This window comes from Stenella coeruleoalba (assembly GCF_951394435.1).
Source record: "Stenella coeruleoalba genome assembly, chromosome: 14".
Taxonomy (NCBI): Eukaryota; Metazoa; Chordata; class Mammalia; order Artiodactyla; family Delphinidae; genus Stenella; species Stenella coeruleoalba.
Window position 1 is genome coordinate 74836296 of NC_137160.1, and position 23397 is coordinate 74859692.

The 23397-nt window shown below is 47.9% G+C and overlaps 2 protein-coding genes across 4 annotated transcripts in view; one reads left to right on the top strand and one right to left on the bottom strand.

The window, feature by feature from the left end:
- The window catches only part of TPCN1 (two pore segment channel 1), a 62985-nt gene extending 59592 nt beyond the window's left edge, over positions 1-3393 (bottom strand). Inside the window, exons 1-2 of one of the 3 annotated variants that reach the window (XR_013831240.1) lie at positions 3049-3393; positions 350-586 (exon numbers count right to left, since the gene is read on the bottom strand). Coding sequence is in view for 2 of the 3 variants with exons in the window: in XM_079942197.1 (XP_079798323.1) it covers positions 350-461 (112 nt within the window). In the remaining variant the exon portion in view is untranslated. The remainder of the gene's footprint in view (positions 1-349; positions 587-3048) is intronic. The other 2 variants (XM_079942197.1, XM_079942196.1) reach the window with 2 other exon arrangements.
- Positions 3394-3591: 198 nt separating this feature from the next.
- On the top strand, positions 3592-22230 carry DRC10 (dynein regulatory complex subunit 10). Its single transcript, XM_079942682.1, has 5 exons — positions 3592-3678; positions 14217-15038; positions 18116-18349; positions 20034-20105; positions 21447-22230. Exons 2-5 carry the CDS (start codon positions 14310-14312, stop codon positions 21762-21764), a joined length of 1353 nt encoding a protein of 450 aa, XP_079798808.1. The 5' UTR covers positions 3592-3678; positions 14217-14309; the 3' UTR covers positions 21765-22230.
- The last annotated feature ends 1167 nt before the right edge of the window (positions 22231-23397 follow it).

Genomic DNA, 23397 nt, shown 5'->3' on the forward strand with positions numbered 1-23397 from the left:
TGTTTCTTTTTTTAACTAGGAATGGGGCAGGGAAGCTAGCCAAGGAGCAGGTTTGCCTGAGGTCCCCACCAAGCATCCATGAACAAAACCAGGGTACCACAGGCGCAAGAGAGGGGAGGCGCTGAGGGAAGCAGGGCAGGCTAGTCCCGGAAAGCACCCCAAAATTGAGGGTGCAGGATTAGGACCCCACAGGATTAGTCTCCCAGTAGTTTCTGTGTCAGAACTTGGGAGTCAAACGTGGGGTCAGGCATTCAGGTACATGCATCTACCAACAGAGCACCAGGCCCACAACTCGCCCCCTGAAACAGAAAAGCTGCACCCCCTCCCCCAGCCCACCCTACCATCTTACTTCTGCTGGGCAGATCCTCTTGGCCCAGGCCGTTGGAGGGAGCTAGCAGGGTGCTGCCACCCTCATCCAAGGTCAGGATGAGGGGAACGTCGTCATCTAAACTCACGGCCATGTTCTCCTCTCCTATAGCCCTCAGGATGTGATGTCCAGAGCTTTAAGTAGTCTCTGCTTCGAGCTCCAGTTCAAAGCCACTGGCCCAGAGGTGCTTCTTAGAAACTCCTCCATCAGTGGCATCTTCTAGGGTTTGGGGGATTAAAAAAAAAAAAAAGGACAATTATCAAAATACAACCACTACTGATGAAAATGTTCTGGAATTAGATAGTGGTGATGGGTACATAACCTTACAAATATACTAAAAACCACAGAATGGTACCCTTTAAGATGTAAGATGATGGATCTTATAGTAACGTGAATTATATTTCAATAAAAAAGAGTATTGCAGTATAATAGCACTAAAATTCTGTGCAAGATTAAATACTGAAAAGTTAAGGGTAATTATGTTTGGAGATTGGGATTATGGCTAATATGTTCCCCCTCTACCCTTCTTAACCCTTGTTTGTGTGTGAATTTTCAGAGGTTTCAAAGACTTAAAAATATATATACATATTCAACCATTCAAACAATAGTAGTTAATACTCAGTGAGCGCTTACTATATGCTGGGGCTCTTCTAGCAATTTTTAAGTAAAGCTGATTGAAACTTCGTAATAGATAAGTAGGATTATTATCCCCCATTACAGAGGGGGGGACTTAAGGCTTAACTTAGAGAAGTTAAGTAATTTACTTGTCCAAGAACCCACAGTTGGAAAGCCAAGCTTTGAACTACACAATCTGACTCCAGACCTGTGCTCCCCGCCAGCATACTACAATTCCTCCATGTCCCAGCCCTGGTATTTAGGCAGCACTTAGCTCCAATGGCCTATAAAGAGTTAGGGTGCCAGGTCATCTAGATTTGCCCATATCATTCTTATTACTCTCCTAGATTTAGGTATTTGGGGAGGAAGGGAAAGAGACTAGAATATTTTTTTAAGTGATGTCCGGAGTCACACAGCAAAAACGCTCATTCTGAACTCCCAATTCAAAACGGTCAGAACTAGCCTGTTACAGTTCCTATTTATAAACATTCCCATTTCCGCTGAGGAGGACCAAAAGAAAAGCAAACACTCAGCAGATCTAACAGCAGAACTTTGAACTTGAAAACAACAGCAGGTTCCTTCCTCAAACTGCTGTATTCTGGTCTCGATCAAGTTTGCCTCCAAACTAACCCACTGAATGGCAACCCATCAATTTACTTCCTTCACGAATCACCAGGACAATCCAGGGCAGGCCCCTGTGCGTCAGTACCTTCTTAAAATTAGGCAGTAAAAGTGAGCACCATTCTTTGCTGCTAAGCCTGTAGCGGTCTGCCCAGTAAACTTCCTGCGAGATTTTTTTTTTTAAGTTTCCTCCAGATCTGGGGATTAATTTCACTTTTAAATCTCAGTAGTGGGAAGACAGAAAAGGAAATTCCAAATGAGATGTTACCATTTGGCTGTCTTAAGCATTATATGTTTTATTTTTTTTCTTTTTGGCTTAACTTTTTACCACAGCTATTTTCAAACACACTCAAACGTAGAGAGAATATATAAATGAACTTCCCTGTGTCGATCACTCAGCTTTGACAATTATTAACATCTTGTCATTCTCTCCCATATTTATTTTGAAGGCTGGAGAGTCTATTAACTTTCTCAACTCATCAAGGAGAGCTTTTTTAATTGTATCATTGTTATCAAAATAGCTACTGTTTTTTATTTTAACTGTATAATATATGACTGGTTGCTTGCAATGCATGCATTAGTTCTGTGGACCTCAGCCGGGGTGATTCCCCTGCGACACACACACATTAGCAATGTATGGAGACATTTCTGATTGTCACAAGTAGGGGGTAATAGTAGGTAGAGGCCAGGGATGCCTGGAAACATCCTACCATACACAGGTGAGACCCACCACAACATAGAAATATGTGGCTCAAAATGTGAATAGTACTGCTGTTAGGAAATCTTACTTAGCTAATGTCCCCACTTCACAGATGAGGAAACCGAGTCTTAGCAGGGTTAACTTAACCTGCTTCTTGTAAATAAACAGCAAGGAAGTGACAGAGTCCAAATTTCAACCCAGGCAGTCTGAATTCAGGGACCCTCCCCACTTAACCATTACCCTTCATCTCTTCCCAGACGGTCCCCTCATCTGAATTCAAACCCATTATTTTACAGAGAGGGAAAAGTGAGGCCCAGAGGAGAGAAGGGAAGCACTTGCCCAGGGTCACAGTGCTTCTCCCTCTGCTGAGAAGCCAGAAGGGAAGGGTCACCCCTAGAGACAGGTCCTAAGGAAAGAGGGCAGGCAGGCTCTTGTGGGGTGGGTCGCCTGAGGGCGCCAGGGAGACAAGCAGACGAGGAAGGAGGGTAACGAAGAGGAGTGCGGGCGCCTGCTCCACGTGCTCGTCCTTGCGCCCCTTCTCCCCGCCCCGGGCTTCCCCGGGGGATCCCTACCTGCGGTCCCCGCAACCAGGGCTGGAGGGAGAGAAAAGCGGCGATGACTTCCCCGCAGGCCTCTTGGCCCTACCTGCCCGCCTCCCACGTTCCAATGCCCTCACGCCGAGCCCCCTGACCCCTGACCCCTGCCCTCTCCATCAGGCCAACCCTCACACCCCCTGAATTCTTACATGCGCCGCCCCAGCAACCCGGACCGCGCGCCGGGGTCCGCACCGCGCAGCCCAGCCCTCCGGCGCCGCCGCCAAAGCCACGAGCCCGGAACTGTTGCAGCTGCAGCAGCCGCCGCAGCCACCGCCACTTCAGCCGCTGCCACCACAGCAGCTGCGCCAGCTCTCCCATCCACCGCCTACTGTCCCTTCCACCCCACCGGCCCCGCCCCATTTTCGCTTCACCGCTGCCTATTGGCTACCTCAGCTGTTATGATGAGCTCTGATTGGTCAAGTCTTACGTCCTTCCCCAGTTCTTCCCTGCTGCTAATGCAGGACTCCCTGCCTCTCTCCTTGAGAAGGGGCGGGACGAATAAGCTCCGCCCCTTTCCCTTCCGTTTCTCCCCGCCTTACTCGGTCAGCCCAACCCAGAGGGAGGCCCGAGTCTTCCAATTGGTGGAGGGTTATAGAGACGGTGCTTCTGATTGGTAAATCCTCAGGAGGTGGAACCAACTGAGCGGAATAAGGAATTTAATGGTGAAAAAGAAAGTCAATCAGACGCTGAGTCCCGCCTTCTGAGATTGGCCGGTAACCTAGCAACGCAGTCACCTCGGTGGTTACCACGGATAGAAAAACCTGAAGCCCTCGGAGCAGGTGAATGACTTTGTGGGGAAGGGCTGGGAATGATGAAGAGATGTTGAATGGGGTCTAGCCCTCAATCCTTTGGCTCTCTGAGGAATCAGTAGCCCCCCACCGTGAGCCCGTCCCCGACTCAGGATCCTGCTCTCCAGCCCCTGCCTCAGTTTGGACCTCCCTCCCAACCCCCTGCAAGGACTACTGGGCATCCTCTACTCTGCCCCTCCACTTGTCCACTTCCTCATCCGTAAAACGTGGATGATACTAGTCAAGTGGAGTCGCATCAAAGTTAACTACTTTCAAGTCAAACACAGGTGCTGGGAGTGAGAGTGTAGTTTATAAGTCCGCTACCATTCCACCCAACGGCCTATATATACATCCCAGGGTAAGCATCCAATGAAAGTGAGTGTTTAAATCAGGTAATTTTGATTAAACCAATTTTGGCCTTTTGTGCTAACTTTAGAACTTAACTCCCGTCCCCGTCCTTGAAATATGATTTCATTTACATACTTAAGACAAAGGGTTTGTTGTGAGGGTTAACTAAGGCAGAAAGTAGAATAGTGGTTGCCAGGGGCTGGGGGGAGGGGAAAACGGGGAGTTATTTAATAGGTACAGAGTTTCAATTTGAGATGATGAAAAAGTTCTGGAAGAGGTGGATGGTGGTGACGGTTGCACATAGATGTGAATGTAACAATTTAATGCCACTGAATTTAAAATGGTTACAATGGTAAACTTTGTTATGTATATTTTACCACAATAATAATTTTTAAAAGCAACTATAAAGCTGGACAAAACCATCTAGTGCTATGTTAGCACACTGAAAATCAACCGAAGTCATACAACGAACTGAGAATTTTTATTCATAAAACCACCGAACTTCAAGTTTGTGCTATACTTACCTGAGACTTCTCTGATTTCCCCACCCCCAGTTCTATGGGCATAATAGTTCAACCAGGGTGGGTAGCCCCCTGAATACCAACAGCTTCACTGTTACTGTCTGATGGGGCTCACTTGGTTTGAAGGAGTACTGGCTAAAGTGGCAATCTTGGTGGGAAGAGAATAGGGGAGGTGGCAGCTGTAGCAGTCCAAGGTTGTAATCCTATTTGGCACAAACAATGGAGTGAAAGCTTGGAGTTCCTGGGGAGTGAGGCAGCCATAGGGGACCTGATGAGCTCTGTGTATATCTTGGTTGACTAGAGGTTATGCGCATGTGTAGCAGAGACCAGAGCAGGCCCAAGCCACTTAATCCCTGGCCGTTGGAGCCTGTGTAGATGTGCTGAGTGCGTGCTGCACTTTCCACGGGAGAACAGAAGCCTTACTGGCTCAAAGTTTGAGCACAACCTCGGACTCACTTTTGGCTGAATATTAAACTATGTGGATACAGAGGGGACCCCTAGGAAGCCAGGTTTAAAAATAAAAATATGAAAAAACAATTAAGCAGAGACATCAGTAGCTGTACATTGTGGAGGAGACCGACTTGACAGATTTAGTCCAGGAAGTAAATTACCAAACACCCAAGCAAAACAAGAACAACAATCATTAGGAAGGAAAAAAATACCGAGTTGCTACAAAAAAAAAAAATCTTCCCTCTAAAATTTCCAGTGTTCAGTAAAAATTGTGAGACGTGTGTAAACGTACTCAGGAAAAAAAAGCAGTCAACAGAAAGTGTCTCTATGTGTCCCTAGATGTTGGCTTTAGCAGACAAAGGCTTCAAAGAAGCTATTATAAATATGTTCAAAGAACTAAAGGAAGCCATGTTTAAATAATTTTAAAAATGTCGGATAACAATGACCCATCAACTAGAAAATATTTAGTATTTCAGAATAGACTGTGATAAATTAAGATGCACATTATAATCCCTAAGTCAGCCACTAAGAAAACAATTCAAAAAAATTTTTTTAAATCAACAGAAGAATCAAAAGAGTAGACTAAGAATATTTATTTAACACAATAAAAGGCATTAACGAAATAACACAGGAACAAAACATGAGATGAGATGAATAAAAAAACATAGGAAAATGGCAGATGTAAATCCAACTATCTGAATAATTTAATGTAAATTATTAAATGTAAATGCAAAAAACACTTCAATCAAAAGGCAGAGCTTGCCAGACTAGATTTAAAAAGTGAGACTGAACTATATGCCGCCTACAAGACACTCACCTTAGATTCAAAGACACAAAGGAGTTGAAAGTAAAAAATTGGAATTCATGCAAAGAGTAAGCATGAGAGAGCTGGAGAGGCTATATTGCTATCAGAAAATATTGATTTTAAGACAAAAAATATTACTAGAACAAAGAGGGACATTTTATATTGATAGGAAGGTCAGTACATCAGGAAGATATAGCTAGACTGACCAAGAAAGTAAAAGACACAAATTACCAAAATCAGAACTGCAGAAACTTAAAGAATTATAAGGAATATTATGAACAACTTCATGCCAAAAAAAGACAACTTAGATAAAATGAATGAATTCCTAGAAATACAAATTATTAAAATTGACCCAAGAATAAAGAGAAAATTTGAATAGACCTATAACAAGTAAACAGATTGAATTAGAAATAAATAGTCTTCAGGAGTTCCCTGGCGGTCCAGTGGTTAAGACTCAGCACTTTCACTGCCATGGGCCTGGGTTCGATTCCTGGTCTGGGAACTAAGATCCTACAAGCTGTGTGGCGTGGCCAAAAAAAACAAATCTTCCCTCAAAATAAAGCCCAGTGCTAGGTGTCTTCACTGGCGAATTCCAAATAGTTAAAGAAGAAAATAGTGGGAAAGTCAAGAGTGAGAAGGGGTAAGTTCTGAGGTCACTGTTCATGCCTTTTCTGAATATTATAAAGTTGTTAGTAGAAAGCAAAAACCTATCCCACAGTTCCCTTTCCCAGACTTCACCCTCTACCAAGCCTTTTGATTGAAAGAAACAGTAACAGAGGCTGCAGAGTCAGTATCAATATCCTTGCCTCCAGGCTGGATAGGCTGCCCCGGGCATCCCAGCCAGACCTCTGCCCTGGCTCAGGGAGAGGCATCCCTTGGGAACACACTCCAGGCATGGTTAGATATAAATGCCAGAGCTTTAGCTTGGGATTTTCACTTGATTTACAGTTAAAAAAAAAAAAAAAAAAAAATAGGGAATTCCCTGGCAGTTCAGTGGTTAGAACTCCACACCTCCACACTTTCACTGCAGGCAACACGGGTTCAGTCCCTGGTCGGAGAACTAAGATCCTGCAAGCTGCATGGCTTGGCCAAAAAAAAAAAAAAAAAAAAAAAATTGAATTAAAGGGGTGAGTCTTTCCTGCCTACTCAGTTGCTAAGTTCCCCACATGTACTTCTCTATTTCCCTAGGAGAAAAGAGCTCTGGGCAATGAGGCTGATACACTACGTGATTTATCCCTCAACATATAATCATCATCATCACTCCCCGTTGAAGAAAGCTTTTAACACTCCAAAGGGCTTTCCTGTCTATTAAACCATCCCTTCTCCACTCAGCTCCCTTTTGATGTGGCTAAGACAGGTGTTGTGTCACCAGGTGCCAAGGAGATAAGGGACTTGCCTAGACTTATTCCAAGAGCCCCTGACAGGAGAGAGTCATGCACCCAGGGCTCCTAAGACCCAACTTGTGAATCTGATCTTGATTCTGTAACTGATGGTGGCTTTAGATGGTGCTGAGGTCGGCTCGTCAGACAGAGCTGGGCTAGGCTTGGGCATGCCTTCCTTTGAATCTGGATAGAGCACTGGACTTAGCATGGGGGAGGCCAGGAGTTTTACAGGGAAGCCAAGCTGCTGTGGTCTAGACCAGTGGTTCTCAACCAGGAGCACCCCACCCACACTCCACAGGGACATTTGGCAACGTCTAGAGATATTTCATCTCCAACTGATCAGAGCTAATGGTGGGAGAATGGTGCTACTGGCATCAAGTGGGTGGAGGCCAGGAATGATGCTAAACATTCTACAAACACACAGGACAGCCTCCACAGGAGAGAATTATCTGACCCAAAATGTCAGTAGTGTGAAGATTGAAAAACCCCGTTCTGCACTGGTATTTTCACACAAGACAAGTGCTACACACACACACACACACACACACACACACACACACACACACACACACACACACACACACACACACACACACCCTTTTTCCCTTCAGGCCCTAGTTAGTGGAACTGAAAGTAAAAGGGATTGAAAATCAAGACCATTTGAAATACAGAGCATCAGGGAAAAGTATCTCTTTGACCTTAGCTCTCAAATAATCACAGCAGGTTATATCCTATGACCAATCAAATGCCTTTAATATGGGGGCTTTTGAACACAAGTTGTTTTTGTTTTTGTTTTTGTCTTTTTGGCTGCGTTGGGTCTTTGTTTCTGCGCACGGGCTTTCTCTAGTTGTGGCGAGCGGGGGCTGCTGTTTGTTGCAGTGCACGGCCTTCTCATTGCGTGGCTTCTCTTGTTGCGGAGCATGGGCTCTAGCCGCGTGGGCTTCAGTAGTTGTGGCTTGCAGGCTCTAGAGCGCAGGCTCAGTAGTTGTGGCACACGGGATTAGTTGCTCCGCGGCATGTGGGGTCTTCCCGGACCAAGGATCAAACCCGTGTCTCCTGCACTGGCAGGTGGATTCCTAACCACTGCGTCACCAGGGAAGTCCCTTTTTTTTTTTAACCACAAGCCAGACAAAGAAATACATTTTCCTCCTTGATCCAGCAGACGCCTGTTTAAATACAAAAAAATACTTACTACATGCAGTGCACTATGATATTTTCTATTCTATTTCATTTATTTTTAATGCTAGTCTCAACAGGCGAATTGATTCCACCAGTCACTAAAGGGTCATGGTTTAAAAAAGACTCTCCTACAACATAATCTGTCAGTCAGGAAAAGCCAGTGTTTTACATTTGCTAAGATTACGATTTAAATACATATATATATTTAAGTGGGGGAAGTTTATTTTAGAAGAATCTAAATTCACTGCTAAGAAATTCTTCCTTATGTCTGAAACAACCTAAGTGATACTATCCACAGTTGGATATGACCAGAAATAAACACATCGAAAACCACACTGCCAAAAGAGGAATTAAGGATTGTGATGGATTCATTTGTAAGGGGGAAGAGTCTGGAAAATGGTGAGCAGTTTAAGGGATCTCTGTCCTCCTCCATTACTAACTGAAAGTCATGAATAATGCAGAAACCTGCAAAGTTAAAAACAGAAATAGTAAAAAGGAGTAAAAAATGGATCCATGTTGGCTCTTTATAAACCTTTCTGCACAAAAACAAATATATATTATATTTGGAAAAATACATGTTCTATTTTTAAAAGTATTCACATGTTAATATTAAATTGTATCATTTGGAAGGTCATCCTAAAATCTCAACATGATTGAGTCAGGACTTCATTTCACACTCACATCAGTTTTATCAAGCGTGGGTTCTGTTACTGTCCCCACATTACAGGTGAGGAAGCCGAAGATGCTTAGAGACGTTCATTGACTTGCCTGAAGCCACACAGCAAGGAAGTGTTGACCCCTAGGACTGAACTTCAAACTTGCCTGACATGGGAACCCACAAACTTAATCGCTGGGCAGCAGGCTCATGTTTTCCCATTCAGCTTCAGAGATGAGAGTCCAGAAGGTCAAGTGAATTTGCTCAGGGCTATAACCGTGGCCAGTGGCCAGTAGAGAGTTGTTCATTATAACCAGCAGCTTAGAGATCTGTCCCTGGGAGCACATTCCCTCCCAACCTCAGTCACTATTCAGGGTCCTCTGTCGCCAAAGCACAGGATAACGCTGGAGCCTGCGGCCACAGAGCCATCACCACCGATGCAATCCAGTCTGTTAATACCTGCAGTGTTCACTGCTTCAGCTCCAGCCCCGGAACCTTCTGCAAGCCAAATGTCATCCATGAAACATGGGTTCTCTAAAAGGACAAGATAGGATTGGGTAATACTTCAAAAGCGGTGATAGAGGGAATTCCCGGGAGGTCCAGTGGTTAAGACTCTGCACTTCCACTGCAGGGGGTGCGGGTTTGATCCCTGGTCCCTGGTCGGGGACCTAAGATCCTGCATGCCGCACAGCGCAGCCAAAAAAAAAAAAAAAGTGGTGATAGGAGAAAAAATGCAACTAAACCATGAAAAAGAGAAAACAAAATATATTTAAATCTTTTACATTAAAATTCCAAGCCCTGTGTCCAGGGATGGGAAACAACTCATATAGGCTAGATCTTGGCCCACCACTTTCACTATTGAAATGTGACACTATTTTCTGGTTCTAATTCAGGACAGAACATATTTTGTGAAATAACATTATCCTATGATGCCAACATCACCCTGTGGGGAAACAGAGCTGTTGTTGAAGCTGGGTCTGCCATCTCTCCATTTATTCAACAGTGCTTTCCTGAGCGCCTACTGTAGGATAGTTGCTTGGGAGATAGCAGTCTTCATCATGAATGTCCTGCCCTTTCCAGCCCCTCACCTTCCCCGCTCTAGACCTGGAAGGCTCACATAAAGCCTAGAGCGTTCTGAAAAAAAGCTAGCTGGGTGGTTCACAGGCCAGTTGGATCTTCCTGAGGCTGAAAGGAAAAGTGCTGCTGCTTCGAAGGCAAAACCTCTGCCCATTAACCCAGCAGGTAGGTGGAGGAATCGGGACTAAGCGACCAAGAGTCCCTTAGCCATCAAGGACTCCTCTGAGTCATAAGCAGAACATCAGGATACAGGTGAAAGCACGGAGTGTAGGTCTTGAAGTCGTGGGGTGGGTGAAAATTGTGCCTCTCAGAAACATGACAGAACTGTCAAAAGCACATGAAGTCAGCTAAGCAAATTATAACATCCACAATGTGTTATCAAATTGATGGCCATAAAGTTCATACTATTCCTTTGTTATCATTTTAACATCCACAGGATCAGTAGAAATGGCCCCTCTTTCTTTCCTGATATTAGTACCTTGTCTCTTCTCTCTTTTTCTTAGTGTGTCTTTAACATCTCCCTACTGTTTGCTAATCTTGCTTTTTTAGCAAGACAGAGATCTGGTCTCAGACCCATCCTTCCTGGGTCACAGTATCTAGCTGGAATGAAATAACACCAGGATGTAGACATTGTTATCTTCTGTTTCATGAAAGTGAAACAGATTTTCCAGTTATAGCAAGGTATAAAGTTTCCTTTTTAAGGAAAAGTACTTAAGGAGGAACATGAACATGTATTTAAAGAAAACAATTGAGTTGATAATAGTACAGCTTGGTCTAGAGATTTGGCAGAAATCACAAAGGTGGCATTCCAGCGAGAGAGATTTGGGCAACACTGAATTAGAACCAGCCATCATGAAGGCATCTTTCTTGCCCCATCAGTTCTGCTCCAACAATCCCCATGTCGTGATCAGTTACAAGGTATGTCTTGGTAATTCGCTGATAATAAAGTTCCAAAGTATGTGAATGATTGACTCCAAAATATAAAAATCAATGAGAGATGATTCAAAGCTTACCCTAAAATAATTTAATCCCTCTCCCTCCTTCACCCGCATTCTGATAAGCTTTTTTTTTTTTTTGCCACGTGGCTTGTGGGATCTTAGTTCCCCAACCAGGGATCGAACCCAGGCCCATGGCAGTGAAAGTGCCGAGTCTTGACCACTGAACCGCCAGAGAATTCCTGATAAGCTTTCTTAAGTGAGGAGAAAGGAATGGGGTGGCAGCTCTGCACTGTGAACTGTGTCTAATCCCAGGTGTACCCATGGGAACGTGACACCGGGAGGAAGACTGTGAGGCACTAGACAGAAAGGTGAATCAAGTCTAGCATTTATATTTATAAGTAGTATAATATAATATGAAGTAATGCAATATAATATAACGTATTATATTATATATGCACATATAACAACAAATATGCACATTCGTGTTAAATAGATTGAATGCTATAGGAATCGAGTTGTGAACCCATCTCTTCTCTACACCTCTACTTAACAGGACTCACTGAAACTGGACCAGCAAAGAATTAGTCTATAAATCATGATTCTAATTTTTCCACCATAGAAGTCAATCTTAAAATCAAGAGGCTGGACAGAATAGTGGTTATGGGATGCGGACTCCTAAGACAGACTGCCTGGGCTGAAATCCCAGCTCTGTGACTTACATGCTGTAAACTAGTAGAAACAGCTAACCTCCCTCTGCCTTCCTTTCCTCTTCTGGAAAATGGACGTAATAAAAACACCTACCCCAGGAGGCTGTTGTGAAGAATAAAGGAGTTAATTTGTGTAAAGCATTTAGAACAGTGGTCGGTACATAGTAAGTTCTCAAGAGTTAGTTCGTTTTTTTGTTTGTTTTTTGTTTTTTCGGGGCCACACCGCGTGGCTTGTGGGATCTTAGTTCCCTGACCAGGGATCAAACCCAGGCCCCTGCAGCGAGAGTGTGGAGTCCTAAGCACTGGACGCCAGGGAAGTCCCAGGAATTAGCTAGAATTTAATGGCATTTCTTAAAATGAGATGCTCCCCACCCCCACATAAACCTCTCTTTCTCCCTCTCTCCCTCTCCCTCTCTCTCTCTCTCTCTCCCTCTCTCTCTCTCTCCCCCCCTCCCTCTCTCTCTCCCTCTCTCTCCCTCTCTCCCTTCAATTTGTTTTTTCACACCCTCTGACTTCTCCATGGACCAGTGCTGGATTTGCAGGGTACTTGTAGGGTAGTTGGGTTTACTTCTCCTTTTTCTCTCCAGGGGAACAAAATATAATTTACCTCAAACCTTTTTTTTTCTTCAAAATGTTCTGAGAGGGAAAGTAAAACATCCAACAAGCTTATCTGAGTGAAAACAGGTAAAATTTGCATGATAAAGATATATTTCCGTTTATAAAGTTCATCAGCAGAATTAATGACAAATAAAGGGAAGATCCAATTAAAGTCCCCCCTCCATTAACAACCTTGTTTCACTCTTAGGGCAAGAATTTTAAAAGGAGAGGCTTAAGTTGGAAATGACTGAAATATTAAGGTTCGTGGCATTAATGAAGTGATCATATTAGAATTCAAGGAAAGGAGATTCTCCAGTGATTTTTGTAATCAGAGTCAGATGCATTTCCCCCAATTCCAGTTCCACCAGCTTTTTCTTGTTCACCCAAATGAGCTGTCAGGAACTGACGGGCGTCATCATAATCAAAGAAAACAAGTTTGCCCTTTAAAGCAAAGAGGTAATTTGGCTGAAAGCAAATTGGAAACATTTCCCATAACGTTGCATTTGCAGCCGCAATCTCTAAAGAATTTGAGAGTTTTGATTTATGCTTGAGAGCCTTGGGGGACCATGGGGAGAAGTGAGTTCATTAAACACTTGGTTCACATTCATTCTGTGGCCCATAGGGCAGAGATCCTTCATTCCCCGGGGAGGCTGAGGAAGCTCCATGGCTGTCCCTAAAATGTTATTTTCAGGAAAAGCCTTAAGGAACTCACGAGATTGATTGGGGAACAGGAAGCAGGTGGGAATCAAGGAGATGCAAGATAATGTCCTCTGCCCCAGTCCTCAGCCCCCAGAGGCTTCTGGTTTGTTTTTTTTTTAAATAAATTTATTTATTTATATTTTTGCATGCATTGGGGCTTCGTTGCTGCATGCGGGCTTTCTCTAGTTGCGGTGAACGGGGGCTACTCTTCATTGCAGTGCACAGGCTTCTCATTGCGGTGGCTTCTCTTGTTGTGGAGCATGGGCTCCCAGCGCACGGGCTTCAGTAGTTGCGGCATGTGGGCTCAGTAGTTGTGGCTCGTGGGCTTAGTTGCTCCGTGGCATGTGGGATCTTCCCGGACCGGGGCACGAACCCGTGTCCCCTGCATCGGCAGGCGGACTCTCAACCACTGCGCCACCAGGGAAGACCCCCACCCCGATTTTTTTAATCCATTCTTAAAAGCCAATGCAAATGCGCCGTGCTGGTCCTCATGCTGTTCGCTCTCGGCACCATTATTTGCTTGTCCCTCTTCTGCTCTGTCTCCAGCTGCTGACCCCTGCGGGCTGCATTGCCCAGGCTCCCTTGTCGCTGGTTTCCCACTGGATTTGGTCAGTGGGAGGCACTGGTGTTAGATTGGAAGGCTGGACAAAGGGAGAAACCAGATTTCTCCTCTTCTCTCTGCTTTGGGCTGCATTTCCGGCAGTGGCCACAGCTCCACTGGGGCTATAGTGACTCCTGGACAGGAAATGGCTGTGGCTCCAGCTTCCCCTGGGTGGCCCTGATCCCCAAACCCACCGCTTCCTCCTCCTTCGTGGTTTCCTGCAATTGACAATCGCTGGGTGGCTTTCCCTTCCCCTGATTGGCCTCTCAATTCTTCCATCACCCACGTAACTGGTTGCTGTGTTTGAATACCTAGAATGATGTCTGTATTCCTGGTTGGTCCCTGCCTGACACATGTGCCTGAGACCCAGCTCCACATATGGTCCCCTTACCCTTGGGGCCCTGAGCACTGTTACAAAGCTAAACGCGGCTTTCCTTGAGAGGTTCTGTGTAAAGGCTGCAGAGCACCTAAGACAAACTCTCCACGTCAACAGTTTACGGCTGCTGTGGCCACACCAGCCGTCCCGAAGTCAGCCTGACTCTGCTGACTACCTACTCCTTCCTTTTTCAGGGTTGCCAGAGACAATAAAAGCAGGAAGCCCAGATAGTCTACCAAAGTCTCAATCTCTCAGGGCGTACAAAGGCGAAGAAGACCGCTCATAAAATGGCTTTGGACATCCTTGCCGTGGGCCCTCTCTACGAAGACCCTGACGTCAACAGAGTAAGGCTGATAGCACAGACAACCAAAAACTCCACCGCCCCGCCAAAACGCTTGCCTCCTATCAAGACCAAACTCACCACCATCGAGACCAAGAGGATCATGTCCGTCCTGGACGAGACCATTCACAAGGTGGAGTTGGTGACCCTGCTGTCATACGTGGCATCCAGTTCCAAGAATTCGGAGGGGATGCTGGGGGAGGACATCATGAAAGCAGTGAGAGAGCACCAGGACCTTTGCCAGATCCTCGTGGATCGTGTCAGTTACCTGCAGGAGGAAGGAAGGCAGTTGCAGGAGGAAGAAGAGTTCGAGGATGAACCGTCGTTCCGAGACCGTGTCCTCTCCATAGAGGTGCAGAAATCCCACCTCCCACCCCTTATGCAGCAGATCAAAGGATCCACCAAGAACATCGTGAGACTCCTGCTCAGTAGCCCCCAGGCTGCCAGGCTGTTGCAGGTGCAGACCCTGGGCAGAAGTGTGGAAGCCCAGAGTTTTATTGATAGCCTGGTAGAACTCCGAGGTTTCCTGTTTGAGAAGCTACTCACTAGTCCCATGGAAGCCAGAGACAAGACTCAGTTCATCCAGGACATCACCAGACGGAATCAGAGGAACCAAGAAATCATCGATACTCTGGAAAATGAATTGGCAGCCTGCGTGAGGAACAGGGATGCAGAGGTATCACTGCACAGTATTGGTCAGGTTATAGGAGGAGCCCCAGGGAGGAGTCCAAATCTTTTGGCAGTTGGGTTTTTTCCTCAGTGATTTAAATAGCTGTTTTCATTCTTTTACTCCATAAATATTGTTTTGAGCACTTACCGGATGCCAGGTCTTATAAATGATGAGTCCACATGGTCCCAGCCTCATGGAGTTCATGATAGGGAAGGTAGGTCTTAAAGAGCTGATTTAATTACAGTTTTGAGAAGTACAAGGAAGGGTAAGTATAGGGTGCTATAAGAGAGTGTTATAGGAGACCTGAACTTGGAACTCAGGGATGTTGAAGCCAAGACATGGAGAATGAGAGGGAGTGAACCAGGCGAGTGAGGTAGAGAGAGACCTTCCAGGCCAAGGCTGGGTAGTAAATACTTAACTTAAGGCTTTGCTCGCAGATTACACAGGGCCTTTGAGGCCTAATCGAGGAATGTGGTCTTTGTCCTGAGGGTAAGGGGCAGGTAGGAAGGGTGGAAGCTCTAGAAGAATTTTTAAGAGGGGAAAGGATAACATGATCCCAACCTAACAAGACACATACTACGTGTTATTCTTCTTTTGCGGAGCACAGGCTCCGGATGCGCAGGCTCAGTGGCCATGGCTCACGGGCCCAGCCGCCCCGCGGCATGTGGGATCTTCCCGGACCGGGGCACGAACCCGTGTCCCCTGCATCGGCAGGCGGACTCTCAACCACCGCGCCACCAGGGAAGCCCCTATGTGTTATTCTTTACACACATTTTCGCACTAACAGCTAGCAAAGTCCCTGGGAAGTGGCGTGTAAGTATAGGTTTGGCTGCTAAATCAGAGATCCCAAATAATAGTGGCTTAGTCAAGCTGGTGGTGTATTTCTGTTTAACAGAGAGCTGGCATGGAAGCTCTGCTTCGTAAACTCGTCAGGGGCCCAGGTTCCTTGCTGCTGGCTTCTCTGCTGCCCCCCACATGGGGCTTCTAACTGTGGACCCAGAAGGTTGCTCCAGCCTTCCACCGTCATGTCACCACTGGTCCAGCCAGCAGGAAGGAGGAAAGGGGAGGAGGGGACTTTGTCCTACCCTTTTGGGACATCACCTAGAAGCAGCGTTCATATAGTTCTTAGCTACACCCAGTGCTAGAGATGCTGGGAAAGTGGTCTGTAGCTGGGGCCACCTTCCCAGTGAAACATTCTGCTCTACAGCCTTTCTGGGGAGAACAGGTCCTGGGGGACAGCCAGCCAGCACTGTCACATTTTCATCGCCCTGTGATAGATGAGAGATCAAGGCCACGCTCCCTCCCTGATGTACTAGCTCAGGGGGCCCCCCTTCCTTCTGTTCTCTCCGACTTTGTCCTGTACAGCATTCATCAGGGTTTGTTGATGACTGTGTGATGATTTGATGATATGATTGGGGTCTGGCTCCCCCACAAGAGAACAGGGACCTTGTCTCTCTTGGCCCTCCACTGGGTCCCTAGTGGGCCTGGCACAAAAAGGGGGACAAGGTAATTATCTGCTGAGTAGAAAGATGACAGGCTCCTGGGTGCTCAGGGGAGACCACTCATAGGTTGGAGGGGTGTCACCTAGGGAAAGGAAGAGGACTTCCAAGTGGCTTTGCTGGTCTCATTCGGGTAGTGGAAACAGCTTGGGGCTGCCAAGTTGGACAGATCTGGGGTCAAATTCCATTTCTGCCAGGTGGGCAGATTTCATCAGGTCACTGGATCTCAGTGTAAAATGAGAGGCTGACACCAATAAGGCATGTTGAGGGGTCCACAAGAAAAGCTCTGACTGCGAATAGTACTGCCTGCTTCAAACCCAACCCCTGAAGGCTGAAGACTTGCCCACAGGACAGGCTTGCCTCAAACCCCTCCCCACCCTGCCTCCCACTCCCTGAGTACAGGAAGTGAGGTCAGACCCGCTGCAGCCCTGCTGCCAGCTGCCCCCAGCCCGAGGCTGCTGGCCTGAGCCAGCCACAGCACCGGTGTGTTCAGAGGGACACCCTAGCACTTGTGATCAGCCTTTGGAGTTTATTTACGAAACAGCGGTGCCCCCCAACCCCAATTCCTGTTTTATTTTACTTTATTTTATTTTTATTTATTTATTTATTTATTTTTAACATCTTTGTTGGAGTATAACTGCTTTACACTGGTGTGTTAGTTTCTGCTTTATAACAAAGTGAATCAGTTATACATATACATATGTTCCCATATCTCCTCCCGCTTGTGTCTCCTTCCCACCCTCCCTATCCCACCCCTCTAGGTGGTCACAAAGCACCGAGCTAATCTCCCTGTGCTATGCGGCTGCTTCCCACTAGCTATCTATCTTACGTTTGGTAGTGTACATATATGTCCATGCCACTCTCTCACTTCGTCCCAGCTTACCCTGCCCCCTCCCCATATCCTCAAGTCCATTCTCTAGTAGGTCTGTGTCTATGCCCGTCTTACCCCTAGGTTCTTCAGAACCTTTTTTTTTTTTTAGATTCCATATATATGTGTTAGCATACGGTAATTTTTTTTCTCCTTCTGACTTACTTCACTCTGCATGACGGACTCTAGGTCCATCCACCTCACTACAACCAATTCCTGTTTTAGAACCGACTGAGGGTCACGAGCCAAGCCAGGCCCTCAAGGGGAGAGCGGGGTGGGGGGGGCAATCCCTGTGGTGTGTGTTTATCTCACACTTTCATGCATCGCGCCAAGTGTCCCTGGCAACTAGGCACTCCCCTGCTGTGCCCCGGCAGGAGGGTCGCGCTGTCGCAGACCTCTCCTCCTGTGACCCCGCTCAGGCGCGCCTGTGCACTTCACACACGCCGGGAAATAGAGGACGGTGGCCAGACAGCCTGTCTGGATCAGACAGACCCGGCTTCAAATTCCATCTCAGCTGCACAACCCCAGACAGACTCAACCCCCGTGAGCCTCAGTTTCCCGGTCTCTAGGCAGGCTGTCCCCGTCCTCCGGGGCCAGGGCTGGGATTTGGTGAGGTAGTAGCGCCCCGTCCTGAGGGGGCTGCAGGCACGCCAACCTCTCCTGCGATGGCTCATGATCGCGGAGGTATCCTGGAGCCTCTCTTCTTCCTGGCCCAGGTGGAGAAGGAGAACGTCGTGATCCAAGAACTGAAAAACCACCTGCACCAGCTGCCCAAGCTCTCAGAGAACAGCCTCCTTCGCACCAAGAAGGAGGCCAAGAAGCAGCAGAAGGCGGACTTCCGGGCCTCGCAGGCCCGGGTGGCCAAGACCCAGCAGGAGATCCTGCTGCTGCAGGCGCAGTTCAACAGCCTGGTCATGGAGAACTGGGAGGCAGAGCAGGCGCTGAGGAAGGTGCCCCGGGGAAGCGGGGCGGTGGGGGCAATGGGGCCACTGGGGCAGGGGAGGGGGCGAAGGGAGGGCCAGGCGCAGGGCTTGGGGTGGGGGGCAGGGCTGCTTCAGCCGCCCGGGGCGCAGCTCCCTGGGGAGAAGGGTGCAGGGAAGCCCAGGATGGACACAGTATCCCTCGGGAGGCAGGAGGGAGCAGCACGCAGGCCAGGGACTGGGGGCAGAGAGATCAGGTCCTGCTGCAGGCCAGCTCTGTGACCTTGGGCAAGTTCCTGAACTCCTCTGGGCCCCACAAGGAGGATGATACCCACATGTCCTGCAAAGGAAATGAAGGCGCACAGAAACCTCTGGCAAATCTCTTAACTCCCTCTGAGCCTTAGTTTTCACATTTTTAAAATGAAAGTGATTGAATAGGCCTTAATGAGTTGCTATGAGAATTAGATGGGATGATGGGGAGGCAGCTGGTAGCACCTAGTCGGTGCTCAATAAATATCCTTTTTTCAACTGCCTTCTCCATCGTCTCAGCCAGGACCCAGGCCCAGCATGCACCCAGTTTGCTTCCGAATCCCTTTCCTCACAAAGGGCACCCTTTCTAACACTTGTTCTCAGATTCGTTTTTGTTTCACTACACTTTTGAGCACCTAATGGAAGCACCGGGCCTCTCCCCCATGAAAAGGCACAGAAGCACATACCCATGGTGGGGGGCAATGCTTGGGTTACAGGCCCCCTGAAGCCAGCCCATCCGTGGTGCCCAAGTTATGACCTCTTGCACTGTAGGACTAAGGAGCTGATTTTTTTTTTTTAATTGAGGTGAAATTCACATAACATAAAATATAACCGTTTAAAGTTATTCAGTGGCACTTAGTATATTCACAATGTCGGACAACCACAACCTTTATCTAGTTCCAAGATATTTTCATCACCTCCAGATAAAACCCTGTACTCATTAAGTAGCTTCTCCACCCGCCTCCCCCCAGTCCCTGGCAACCACTCATCTACTTTTTATCTCTATGGATTTGCCTATGCTGGACTCTTCACGTAAATGGAATCATACCATATGTGGTCTTTCGTGTCTGGCTTCTTTCACTTAGCCTTGCACTTTCAAGGTTCATCCACGTAGCATTTACCAATACTTCACTCCTTTTTATGGCAGAATAGCATTCCACTGTATGTACAGGAGCTGATCTTTTAAAAACAAAATTAGATCACGTTCCTCCACTGTATCTAAATCCACCCAACAGCTTCCACTCTCCCTTACGTTAGAAACCAAACTCCTTCCACTGCTGACACTCCCTCTGTGACACAGCTTCTCACTCTGAGCTCAATGGGACCATTCTCCTCCCCGGCCACGCCATTCCAGCCACACTGGCTCAGTTCCTACTCTTTAAACATCACCAGCTTGTTCCCACCGCAGGGCCTTTGCACCTGCTGCTCCCTCTGCCTACAATGTTCTGGAGCTGGACTGCTGGCTTCAAATCCAAGCTCCACCACCCATCAGCTCTGTAATCTTGGGCCAAGTGAGTTAGCACATCTGATCCTCCGTGTCCTTGCCTGTGAAATGGAGAACATACCTTGTGATGTGGATTCAGGAGGCGAGGCGTGAGGCAGGGCCTGCTGACGCAGAGCGGGCTGAGTGCTTTTTATTGTTAATATTAGTCCATCACACAATGACTAATTGAATTTTTTTTAGAAAAAATATAAAGTGGAAACGGAAATTGAGAACTGGATCCAGAAATACGATTTGGAGATGAGTGAAAAGCAGGTATCTGTCTGCCTAAGTCTCTCTCAAGTGTGTTTCCCAAGATCCTCTAGGAATGGGGGTGAGGGGTGGAGAAGAGAAGCCCTAGTATGGTCCATGGTCTATGCCAAGTTCTGGGCCTCTCCAGAGTGGCTTCCCTGCCCCTTCCTTAGGCTCAAGGGTTTGTCTAGCCTGGGGCAGTAAGGGGAGCCATGGGAAAGGAAGGAGCCAGAAGCTGTGAGCCACTAAGATGTGCTTGACACCAGGCCCGAAGATCCTGGCTCCATCTACTGTCAATATCCTAGACTCCCTGTTCCCTTCTGCTCAGCTCCTGCTAGCAGCCCCCTAAGCAGGGACTCATCCCCATGGGGTTCAAGCATTCACCTCCACCACTTCACTCAGGAACTTTCTACCGAGTGTTTAGATGTGCCCGGTGCTGGGCTCCAGCGGTCAACAAAGTCCCCATTGTCATCTGGAGGTTCTACTCTAGTGGCACTTACTCGCTGTGTGACCCTAAGCAAGGAACTTGACCTTTCTGAGCCCATTTCTGCATGTGATCACAGTAACACCCACGCTGGAACCATGGTGGGGATTTAACGAGTCACTGTTGTCACAGGTGCTTGTACAGCACAGGATCTGGCCTGGAGGAGGTGCTCCAGGGAATAGTAGCCTAAAAACGGGGTGCCCTTAAGCCTCCACCCAGCTCTGTGATAACATCGGTGGCCCACAGCCCCGACTTTGGGGCAGGGAGGCCTGGTGAGCACTGGAAGTGACATAAGCCTCTGAGTGGTCAATGTCAGGTGTGCTGTCTGATCCTGAGTGCTCTATGAAGGGGGAGACTGGAGGCTGTGCTCTTGTTTCTCTGCTCCCAATGAGGGTGGTGGGTGAATGATGGCAGAGACCGAGTCCACTTAGCTCTGTGTTTTCTGGAAGTACTTTTCTTCTGGTAGATGCCTGGTGGGAGCGGGGGGGATGGACGTTGCATCCATCCTGTCATTTAATCCTGGAAATAGCTCCCACCCCTGCTCCTGGGTTTGGAATTGTCCCCATGTTTCAGATGAGGGAAAATGACGGCTTGAAAGGTGAAGCCCCTCGAGATGTGGCTGAGCTGGGATTGGAAGCCCAGCCTGCCCAGCCCACGAGCCGTGTTCTTTCCTCCTTCCTGACCTATTTCAGCTGGGTCCCACCGCAAACTCAGATGGACCGCATCAGCTCTCCCTTTCTCATCTGGGCCTCAGATGCAGAAAGGCTTAGCGTAGGCGGTATTGCTGGGGGCGGAAGCGCCTTCGGGAAGGGTGGGAACAGAAGAGGGTGGCAGGCGGTGCTCTGTGCCTGGAGACACCGACCCCCTGCCTGTCACCCCAGGATGAGTACGAGGAGTTGGATATCATCCACAAGGAGGAGAAGCTGCAGCTGGAGGAGCTGAAGAGACGGCATGACGTGCTGGTGGAAGAGTTCTCCCAGATCCAGGCCGAGCAGGAGATCAACGCCAAGAAGAGGCTGGAAGCCGAGCAGGAGATGGTGCACATGGTGCGGGCTGCCGTGCTCATCCAGGCCCTGTGGAGGGGCTACCTGGTCCGCTCCATGCTCAGGTCCAAGAAGAGGAAGTGGAGCAAGAGCAGAGGGAAGGACAAGGGCAAGGGCGAGGGCAAGGGCAAGGGCAAGGGCAAGGGCAAGAAATGAGTCCCTCCCCCCAGCCTGCCCAGACCCCTGCCCTCACCAAGATCTTACCTCTCACTCAAGAGCCGGCCTGGAAGCCCCTGGGATGTGGAGCCCTGCGATTCATGGCCTTAACACTTTTTCAAAATTAAAAACACTTTTAAACCACAGCCTACAAATAAACTTCACTTTACCCAGGGCCATTGGGTGCGTGTCCATGCTGCAGGTGCCGTTTCCACGAGGGGAACACACAGGCTGGGTGTCAGCACGTAACCATTCCTTCCTTTAGCCTCGCTGGGAAGCTGGACCTTGGGCTGCATCTCCCTCAGTCCCAGCCCAGAAGCTGCCATGACTGCGATGGACACATCACCCACCAGGACAGCTGGGTGTGGGTCACAGCTGCCCCCAGGGGAGGGCGGGGCAGGCAGAGAACTCCAGGAGGAAGAGGGAGGGTTTCAGGCTGCACTCTGCCCCTGCTCTGGATATCAATTTGCCCACAACCTCTCCCTGGTTTAGTACCGTGAAAGCTCAGGGGTCCTGAGGTCATAAACCAGCAACCTCACATTAGCCTTATTTGGTGTCCAGGTAGTTGAAGAATATATTTTTTAATTCACTACTGGTGTTTTTTTTTTAAGTCTTTATTGAATTTGTTACAATACTGCTTCTGTTTTATGTTTTGGTTCTTTGGCCGTGAGGCATGTGAGATCTTAGCTCCCTGGCCAGGGATCCAACCCGCACTCCCTGCACTGGAAGGCAAAGTCTTAACCACTGGACCACCAGGGAAATCCCCACTGCCGGCATTTAAAAAATCAGAGGCTACTGCTTAAAAATGACTTTTCTGGAAAAATCTCATCATCCAGATAGCCCGGGCCTGCGTGTCTTCTAAAGGTGAGGAGCGCCCCCTTTGGGTGGCAGACAGGTTGTCCCAGTCGCCACCACTCCCAATTGTCTTCCAGCCATCATGGCCTCAGCGTCAGTCACCCCTTATCATCATACTTGGGCGGTTGCTTCCCTTTTTTAGTACAGTTTGGAGGAAAGAGGTATTTGTGGCCAATGTCTACTAAAACATAGGGGCAAGGGATAAAGGCAAATGAGAGCTGAATGTTTCAAGTAAAACTGAGGAGGGAGGGAACTAATTCTTTGCAAGTGTTCTAGGAAATTTAAACACCCTACATGTTTAAAATGCTGTCTGTGCCAAGAGCATGGCTCGCTTGCGTCCCTCACGGCCCACCGGAGCCGTGTAGGCGTCTGAATGTGCGCCCCTGGTCCTAGGCACTGTTGGTCCCTCCCAGACTGTTCCCCGGGAGTGTCTGCTCTTCCCTTCCCCAAAGGTGGAGGCACAGAACCAAAGATGTGGCTTCCAGCTGGCCTCTCTGGAATCCCGGTGCTTCCCGGAGGTGCAATCCACCAGGATGCTGGGATTCTGGGTGCAGCTCCATCAGAACAAAGGCTTTGCTGTTCCTCCTGAGGGGCCTGACCCAGGATGGTGCGGGGCAGGAGGCAGGCGGGCCCTGACCACTTAGGCTTCCTCCCCGAGTGCTCTCCAGGTGCCATGTGGAAATTTCTGGTCTTCTTGGACCCCTCAAAGTCCAAGCAAATCCTAGTCACTGTGGGTTTTTTTTTTTTTTTTTACGGTAGGAAATGTATATCATATATA

Coding starts and splice junctions, on each gene's coding strand:
- DRC10 (XM_079942682.1), top strand. CDS start 14,310: ATGGCTTTGGACATCCTTGCCGTGGGCCCTCTCTACGAAGACCCTGAC. Junction 18,350..20,033: donor CAGAGCAGGCGCTGAGGAAG/GTGCCCCGGGGA, acceptor AATTTTTTTTAG/AAAAAATATAAAGTGGAAAC. Junction 20,106..21,446: donor TGGAGATGAGTGAAAAGCAG/GTATCTGTCTGC, acceptor CTGTCACCCCAG/GATGAGTACGAGGAGTTGGA.